General features: G+C 40.6%; 1 protein-coding gene across 1 annotated transcript in view; it reads right to left on the bottom strand.

Annotated features, from left to right (window-relative positions):
• Window positions 1–10000, bottom strand: part of LOC134459626 (solute carrier family 22 member 7-like) — a 26541-nt gene that overhangs the window by 5612 nt on the left and 10929 nt on the right. Inside the window, exons 13-14 of the mRNA XM_063211972.1 lie at window positions 255–503; window positions 1–21 (exon numbers count right to left, since the gene is read on the bottom strand). The exon at window positions 1–21 is cut by the window's left edge and continues 258 nt beyond it. Coding sequence (XP_063068042.1) covers window positions 1–21; window positions 255–503 — 270 coding nt within the window. The remainder of the gene's footprint in view (window positions 22–254; window positions 504–10000) is intronic.

Below are 10000 nucleotides of genomic sequence, written 5' to 3'. Positions count from 1 at the left end.
CTAATGCATTTATACATTCGTCTAAGAGGGAAGTGGAAAAGCAATTCACAGTCAAAAAGAGGTTTGATGTATTAATCTAGTTGTCAATAACCACAATGTTTTGTATGAATGTTAGAATATTTGGTGGAATAACCTGCTAATTTGCAAACAATATGTATAAAGGTTTAACTCCACTGAGGCAAAACAAATAAAACAAAATAATAATTGGATTATTTTCACGTCGGCTTGTGCTCAACAGGTTATGATTGACCTACCTGCACACGACGCCATGACCGCTGTGCTGTCCTCCGTATCCTTGTCAAACTCCTCATTGGTCAGTCTGCATGAGTACGGGCCGTGCTCCTCAGAGGTATTGAGCTTTAAAGGGTTAATCTTCTCCTTCATCTCTGTGTTGTTCTGGAACCAGGAGACGGAGAACCCTGAGATGTTCTGAGGCTCACACTGAAGGATGACCTCACCAGACGAGGAACAGCTGATGTCCAGCGTTGGCACCGGAGCCTTGGCTGGAACACAGACGTATGCAGTATGAACATCAGTAAAGTTCTGTNAAAGGCACTAATACATGACAATGCAGACAGCTGGATACAACATACGTACATGCAGCAGTGGTGTAAAGTGTGACTGAATTACCAGGGCCCCATGTATAGGGGGCCCAATGTGTCTGATTCATGTAGATATATGGCTGGAGGGGGGTCATTGGAACTGGTTGTACAAAGTACACTACATAGGGCCTACAATTTGCTGCTACGCCCCTGTGTATGTGTACATGGTGAAGTTATAATTCTGCTACTTACGGACCACGCAGAGCTTCTTTGATGTTGATGCAATTGTTGTCCCTTCTTTACGTTGATGTTCAGCTTTGTATGTGCCAGACATCGAACTGGTGAGATTGTTCAGTACAAGGTCACCTTTGCTATTTACGGTTCCTTTACCAGTTACTTTTCCTCTCCTTCTTAGATAAACAAGAGCTGCAACACCATCTTTTTTCCAAAGTAGCGTATCTCTGTCTTGCTCAGGTGAATCCAGCTCAATGGTGAAGGAGCCTCCTTCCAATGCCTTTGTGCAGTCATCTGCTGCTTAAAGAAAAGAGAACCCTGTTAGATAATCCCTCCTCAGTCAAAAACTTGATGCGACAGTTCAGTCTTTTCTACATACAGTGCTTACTACCAAATCTTCTCACATTGAACATAATTACTAAACTGCAATGAAATGAATAATCGACTGGACCAACCGCATATAAAAACAAAATAAAAGGAATCACTTTTGACTATGGACTTGGCATTTACCTGACGCATCACAAGTAGTCTACAGTCTGCTATGTGCATAATTCAAATAGTATACTTGCTCTTTATGTTTTAGTTATTGAACTCAATGTGCTACATACAACCTCATGAGTGAAAAAAGAACATATACAAATAATTGTTAAGAAATCAAATTAAATTAAAGTGTTCTAATTATGAATTCAGGGAGGTTACAGCTACTAGGCCTATATATTTCACTTTTCAAACAAAACAAAATAAAACTGTTCTTATTTCCTTTTAATTAAAACTAAGTCACCTTTATGTTCTGATTTCTAAAGCATATGCCCTTTCACCTGGCATAGATTTAAGTACTGAGACATATTTTGGGTTAATACACACTCTGTTGTGTTGAATTAACCATGAGTGTTCTCTGACATATCTGCAATATTTTGTCCAAGGCCCTGTGATTTCTTAACTATCCTCCAGGACTTAAGCAGTGGACGTTATGCGATATTTCCCCTTCATTTTGGGTAAAATTCTAGCCACAGCATTTTGATTTAGTAAGCACCTGTTGGTAAGTGACATTTGGGAAGGCCTATAGGGTAGGGTATTGCAGTAGTCAACTCAGCAGGATATAGAACACATGCACAGTACATTTCTCCAGATTCTGTTTTCAAACTCCATAATCTCAGCTATAAGGACGCTGATTTTTATATGAGCACTGAGACTGTGGTCACACTGTATAATGCAGTGCTAATTCAAAAGAGTACTCTGGAAATAATACTATAAAATAGACTAAGGAAAGGAGGTCCCTCTCCTCACTCTAGCCTTCTTGGTACTCACAGTCTGGGACTGCAGTCAGTTTGCTCGCAGCTCAATAAAAAACATAAAAATGTATCCTGTGTGCTCCAGTCGTCCTTGGCCCAGTCTCCTTTGAAGTGGGCCAGCGTACTCCAAACTATAAAATAGACTCTCTAAGTGTTGAATTAACACTGCACATTTTTTTTACTGAGCAAAATCCATCATCACACTGAGGTGTTTGACTAGATTGACATTTTGATCTGAATTCTAAGTAGGCGCTGAGTTTCAGTATCGTCTCTTTCTTTCCAAAACGAATTAAGCCTATTTCTTTTCTTTATAAATAGTGAAAGTAGGCCTATATATTGAATGCCAGTTCACACTCAAGAAATAAATTAAATTGAAGTGTTGAATTAGCACTGTATTTTTGAAAATGATGTGTTTTGGACCCAGCCATGGCTGATGGGCACGCTGCTGCTACACCGGCGAGCCGGGTTCGATTCCGGCCCGAGGTCAAATGCAGAACCTTCTCCTCTCTCTCTCTCTCTCTCTCTCTCTCTCTCTCTCTCTCTCTCTCTCTCTCTCACAATATCTCTCTCTCTCTCTCTCTCTCTCTCTCTCTCTCATCATTTCCTGTCCTATTTGTAACTGTCATAATAAAGGCATTTAAAAGTATATATTTTTTAATGTACATATATGCTTTTATGTCTTTGTTTGGGACAGTGAGAGAGTTTGACAGAAAATGAGGGGAAGAGTCAGAGGGGAAGGTCCTCTGGCCATAATTGAAACCTGGTTGCCCACGTAGTGATACAGTGTCTTAACTCATTGAGTCACCACAACCCCAATGTGTTTTTCTAACTCTGAAATTGAATAGTACTGTATATGGCAATACTAAAACTGATGTGTGATACATTCATTGCCAGTCCAGTCAGTTTGGAGAGCATGACTTGGGTGCTTTTGAATATGCAATTTATTCTAAATAATATAATATAATAAAATATTGCAATTCATCATTTCATACACATATAGTGCAGATATGAAAATATTGTAATTTATTTCCTAGATATTGTGCAGACAGTAAATTGAAAAAAAATAACAAAAACAAAAAACTTAAAAGACAAATTGTACCAAAACCAATTTAGTTTTCTACCTATCGTAGTGCCTCAGGAAAAAAAAAAAACATTTTAATTACACTTCTTATGATGCTGACTCTAAAATAATGTAATTTATTTCTTACAGATCTTAAGGCAGAGACAATAAAGTGTATTAAGCATTACCCACCTGCATGTGAATTTAATCCCAATCCACAGAGGACCAAGAACCCAAACGCTGTGCGAAGGTCCATCTTCAAGCGGCTTTGGGGGCCTTATGTGAAGTTTCAGCTAAAGAAAAAAGCTAGTTTCCTGTTGCAGGTCTTGCACTTGCAAGTCTGCATGTGTGTGTGTGCGCGCGCGTGTGTGTGTATGAGTGTCTGTGTGTGCCTGCATGTCAAAGTATGGTAACAGTGTGTGGGTGACGAGAAGAGGAAATGGAATCTAAGCGGTGTATGGGGACCTGGGTGTAGGCCTATTCAATACACCTTTCAGTGCAGTGGAGAACTAGGCCTGGTTATAGGTCAGATGTGAAACTATGTAGTTTGCATGGAGTATGGCACATCTCTGGATGTGTACCGTGTGAATCAGTTGACTTCTGAAAATAAAGTCCAGACACCGAGCTCCCGTTTCTCTAACTCTAATGTGACGTTTCGGGCAGCAAGTTGCTGCCTGTAAGCAAGAGAAACGTAAGTAAGATCTTGGTGTCGCGGAGTTATTTTCACTTTTCATGGGACTTTGCTAGTCCTGTAGCCAATCTTTTTGAGATGGATGTGTGTGTGTTTTTTTCTTTGTTACACTTGGTGTGAATCAGTTGGCAATGTGTCAGGGGAATCTGTAGTAGATTTGTATGCAGGCTCGCCGACAGAGGGGGACAAACGGGTATGCAGTCCTGGACCCAGGAAGATAGGGATCCCAGAATTGGATCCTCATTACATTGTATGCATTGGGTGAGGGGGCCCTGTCAGATGACTTTGTCCTGGGCCCAGTTAGGGGTGTAAATCACAGCCTTCATGACGATACGATACAGTATCGATTTCTTAAATCAGGGATTCGATTTTTTTTCGATACTTAAGAATTCCCCACGATACGATGCGATTCGGTTCGATTCGATTTTTTCCACTTACTTTTCCACTACTATTGTGTTATGGAGCTAGGGCATTGCACAGGGGCCAGCGATTCAATTTTTTTCGATTCTTAAGAATGCCCCACGATACGATGCGATTCGATGAAATCGCCGGCCGATACTACCGATTCATCGATGCGTTTCGATTTTATTTACATCCCTGGGCCCAGCAAAAGCTGTCAGCGGCCCTGTGTGTATGGTGGGTCTGTAGTGGATGTGTACAGTATGGTGGGTCTGTAGTAGATGTGTACTGTAGTGGATCTGTAGTAGATGTGTACAGTATGGTGGATCTGTAGTGGATGTGTACAGTATGGTGGGTCTGCAGTAGATGTGTACTGTAGTGGATCTGTAGTAGATGTGTACAGTATGGTGGATCTGTAGTAGATGTGTACAGTATGGTGGGTCTGTAGTAGATGTGTACAGTATGGTGGATCTGTAGTAGATGTGTACAGTATGGTGGGTCTGTAGTGGATGTGTACAGTATGGTGGGTCTGTTGTAGATGTGTACAGTATGGTGGATCTGCAGTAGATGTGTACAGTATGGTGGATCTGTAGTAGATGTGTACAGTATGGTGGGTCTGTAGTAGATGTGTACAGTATGGTGGGTCTGTAGTAGATGTGTACAGTATGGTGGGTCTGTAGTAGATGTGTACAGTATGGTGGATCTGTAGTAGATGTGTATGGTGTATCTGTAGTGGATGTGTACGGTATGGTGGATCTGTAGTAGATGTGTACAGTATGGTGGGTCTGTAGTGGATGTGTACAGTATGGTGGATCTGTAGTGGATGTGTACAGTATGGTGGGTCTGTAGTAGATGTGTACAGTATGGTGGATCTGTAGTAGATGTGTACTGTAGTGGATCTGTAGTGGATGTGTACAGTATGGTGGGTCTGTTGTAGATGTGTACAGTATGGTGGATCTGCAGTAGATGTGTACAGTATGGTGGATCTGTAGTAGATGTGTACAGTATGGTGGGTCTGTAGTAGATGTGTACAGTATGGTGGATCTGCTGATGTGTACAGTATGGTGGATCTGTAGTGGATGTGTACAGTATGGTGGGTCTGTAGTAGATGTGTACAGTATGGTGGGTCTGTAATAGATGTGTACAGTATGGTGGATCTGTAGTAGATGTGTACAGTATGGTGGGTCTGTAGTGGATGTGTACAGTATGGTGGGTCTGTAGTAGATGTGTACAGTATGGTGGGTCTGTAGTAGATGTGTACAGTATGGTGGGTCTGTAATAGATGTGTACAGTATGGTGGGTCTGTAGTAGATGTGTACAGTATGGTGGGTCTGTAGTAGATGTGTACAGTATGGTGGGTCTGTAGTAGATGTGTACAGTATGGTGGGTCTGTAGTAGATGTGTACAGTATGGTGGGTCTGTAGTAGATGTGTACAGTATGGTGGGTCTGTAGTAGATGTGTACAGTATGGTGGGTCTGTAGTAGATGTGTACAGTATGGTGGGTCTGTAGTAGATGTGTACAGTATAGTGGATCTGTAGTAGATGTGTACTGTAGTGGATCTGTAGTAGATGTGTACTGTAGTGGATCTGTAGTAGATGTGTACAGTATGGTGGATCTGTAGTAGATGTGTACTGTAGTGGATCTGTAGATGTGCATGTAGTATAGTGGTGGTGACTGTGTCAGTGCTGCTGGTCAGTTGTCAATCTCCTGATGGCATGTAGGCCTACAGTCCCTTTCTAGGTCTGAGGGCTACTGAGGGCTACCCGAGGGCTACTTTTGTTCAAAATCCTTGATCCTCTTCAGGCATCATTCTCAAATCACACTATTATGTAATGATAATTTGTTTATAGGTTGTAAAGAATAGAAAATCTCATATTAAATCAAAAAGCATTAACTGTGACTAAAATCTGGTAGTTGTCACTGTTTATTAACAGTTGTGAATCTCCTGATGGTATATAGCCTACACAGTATAGGGGTGGGGTGGTTAGTGATCTCCCCTTCCCCCACACAATCCATCTGCAGGCCTCCATTGCAGTACTGTAGCGAGCTACTTGTGCACAATCCCTGGTGCTGAACTAAAAGATTACATATTTTTTTTAAAAAAGGTTTGCACACACCTTTGGATTTTTTTCTTCTTTAAGTTATTTTTTCTTCTTTTTCTTTTTATTCATTCATTCAATGGCTATGACGTGTCGACCTCTCAGTCTTCCTCAGATTCCATTGCAGTATTACCACTTGTTATAGCCTAAGTCATAAGTGAAGCGTTGATGTTCTCCCCCTTCCATCTGGCATTCAGTGTACAAGCCATATTCCATACAGGTAGGGTGACCAGACGTCCCGGTTTGGAGTTGTGTGTCCCAGGTCCCGAGCAAACTCTGTCGGGACACAAATATGTCCCGGTTTTGGCCACCCACTACATTGCGCTACATGTCTATCAGGGTAAATACATGGAAAAGATTACATGTTTGACTGCCACAATTAATGGCAGCCAGCGCTTGTATAGAAAGTCTGAAGGAGTCAGTTGCGATTTGTCATTCCTCCCTCTAAAACTGATTAGAATGCAGGAAATCGCATCTAAAAAATACACATTTTTCTGGGGGAGAACCCCCAGACTCACCCGCCAAATATTGTCCTTCAGTCACGCACGAAGTGTCCCGGTTTCAGACTACAAAAATCTGGTCACCCTACATACAGGGCCTTTACCGAGTTAAGTGGACAGGTGATGATGTTGACCTCCTCATGCCGCTACAGAAGGCCTCTTCAAGATAGTTGGACATGTATGAAGCATTTTGGCTGATAGGGTTATAATTGCTTATATTGAATTACTAAAATGTTGTCAAAGGCATCATTGCCTATCTCAATGCATCGTGTCGTTCAGGGCTGAAAATGCCCGGCTTTATTTTACAGACATAGAAATAGGGCCTGGGCACTTTTGGCTTTTGGCCATTTCTGACAATATGGTCCCACAAGGCTGCGGGGCCCACCTGGAAATGCCAGCTATGCCAGATGGCCAGTCCAGCACTGGCCCAGCCCAACCCTGACAGAAACAGAAGCGACATTTCCACCGCCACTCTCTCAGACCTGCTCTGCCTGATGACCTATTCTTCTAAAACAGTCTTGTTTTCCGAAGTGGCGTCTTACCACCGAACATCCTGTCACTTGGTCACTTGGTCACTTTAATCTGATGTTTACATTTTGAAACAAATAAATAAACAAATAAGCAATTCAAACAGAATATTGTGCTGCTCCAAATATGTATTAGCAAAGGGGATGAGGTCCACATGTCCATGGTTGCAGCCACCGAAAAATAAAAAAGTAGCCTATTCTCTTTGTGTTGTGCAATGGGGACAGCTGCCAATGTTTGATCTCATACTGCCCTCTGCTGGATCTTTACTGAAATGTAGATGAATCCTCTTCAGCTCTAAAAATAGACAAGGCAACTTTTGAGCCATATGTCTAGACCAGTGGTTCTTAACCTGGGGTGCGCCAGAGATTTCAGGGGGTGCAGGGAATTGTGTTTGAGTTGAGGTTGTGACCAAAATTCTGTTAGCAAACATTATAATTAGGCCAAATCAAAACCAATTTAAACCGGTTTTGGTCCCCATGTCAAATCATTAAGGTATTGATTAAGGTCTTAAGCAAAAATAATTGTAATAAATCACTTACATCATTTTTTATGGCGTATAGAAGTATAGAAGTTTGGGTTGGGGGTGCACGGCTTGTCTTGGTCACAGGTATGGGGGTGCATGAAGAAAAAAAGGTTAAGAACCACTGGTCTAGACAACGATAGTAGAAGATGTTGTTTAGACTGTTTATCATAAAATAATTTAATCAGGAGGACTTGCATAAGCAGCAGATTTTTTCTGCCAACCATTCCATCAAAAAATGAATAGTCAGTCATGATGTTGCCCACAAACATTGCTCAAATTTGCTTTGTGTATCAATATCTTTAGAGTTTGACTGTATTTAGGAACCTAACCAGAGGGACAAAGCCCTATTGTCTACACGTGGGAAAATGTATCACAACTCAATATGTAGTAGTGAAGAAGGGTGAATGTTTATTACATATTTATTTACAGTGCACTTTGAAGATCAAAATAAAAAAAACAAATACTCAAAAAAAATGAAAAATAGCCTCAAATAGGCAACGAAATACTTTTCAAAATTCAAAATAAAGATATATCACACTGAGGTGCCAGTTACATGTATGCAGATATTTTTAAATGCGGATTATTATTAAACCAGTTTACGTGTAAACACAACATGTGGCTAAAAATAAAAACATACACATTAGTGCTGGAATGGAATCGCAAAACGGCCCGGCCATCTTTGACATAGACCAGCCCCCCTGATTTTCTACAACATCATGATTAGCTCAGTCCACTGTCTATATCCAATCCATAGAGCAATGTGCCGCCCCCATGTACATTGAGGGCTGGTCTCTCAGAAAAAAGAAACAATAATTAACAACAGCATCGGTCCCTGAGGACTGTCGGCCCACCGGGAACATATCCTGTATGCCTGATTACCAGTCCCGCCCTGATACACATTCTTAAACTAGAGGTGCACCGAAAATTCGGCCGCAGAAAATATTTGGCCGAAAACGCAAAAAAAGACACTTTCGGTTTTCGTCCGAAAGCCAATTGAGTGGCCGAATCGGAGGCCGAATAGAAAATGAATTGAAAATGAGCATTAATTAAACTAATTTCAGTTCTACTCATTTTAACATTTTAACTAACATTTTAAGACTTCAAATACACATTTATTGTCTATCAAAAACATGTCAAAATATTTATTGTAAACCATAGATTTAACCAATATTTAAAAATTGTGAAAAACCTAACTTTTGATAACTTTTGACTGAATTGCAATATTCGGTTTCGATTTCGGTATTCGGCCAAGTGATTAATTATTATTCGGTTTCGGTTTCGGCCCCAAATGTTCAGTTCGGTGCACCTCTATCTTAAACCTTTTATGTGTAAACAAGAGGACAAAACCAGAAATATCCACATACTGTATACAGTGTAAACAGCTTCTCACTCATAGGAAAAGACTCCATGATAGCACCAAACCATTAACATACACATATATACAGCCATACACTACTTTGTAACACATACAACAAAGCTTAAACAGGACAAGAGGATGTAAAATATGATGTTTCTGATGCACAGGATTCCAAAGCTGCCTATAAGGATTTACATATAAGGATTTACATATAAGGATTTTTTGATGAGAATAAGATGGTGTTCATATGTAATCAGCACCTATGAGAGCAGCCTGTTAGTTACAGTAGTTAATGTTTCCAAGATGCTGCTCACATGTAAACGCCTCCTTGCTCTCATCGTAAGCTGCTCAATGCCCCCTTCACCTTATCATAAGCCTGCCAATGCCCCCTCTCAGTATTGAAAAATAAATAAAATAATGCCCACAATACCTGGCTCTTTAAAAGGCCACAGCTTCCTCCAGTCTTCCAGTCATTCTTAAAGGGACACTGTGTGAGATTTTTAGTTGTTTATTTCCAGAATTCATGCTGCCCATTCACTAATGTTACCTTTTTCATTATCAAGTATTCATTGTGACTGGAAAAATTGCACTTTTCATACATGAAAAGGGGGATCTTCTCCATGGTCCGCCATTTTGAATTTCCAAAAAAAGCCATTTTTAGCTGCAAAAATGACTCTATTTGGACCATACTAGAAAATATTTCTTTATTACTTAGTAAACTTTCAAGTAAAAATCAAATTTGGCAATAGGCAGCCCAGTTTCAATGAGCAGCA

This window comes from Engraulis encrasicolus, chromosome 12 (genome assembly GCF_034702125.1).
Source record: "Engraulis encrasicolus isolate BLACKSEA-1 chromosome 12, IST_EnEncr_1.0, whole genome shotgun sequence".
NCBI classification, from domain to species: domain Eukaryota; kingdom Metazoa; phylum Chordata; class Actinopteri; order Clupeiformes; family Engraulidae; genus Engraulis; species Engraulis encrasicolus.
Note: the sequence above shows the minus strand (reverse complement) of the source record. Positions and strands in the feature narration are given on the sequence as shown.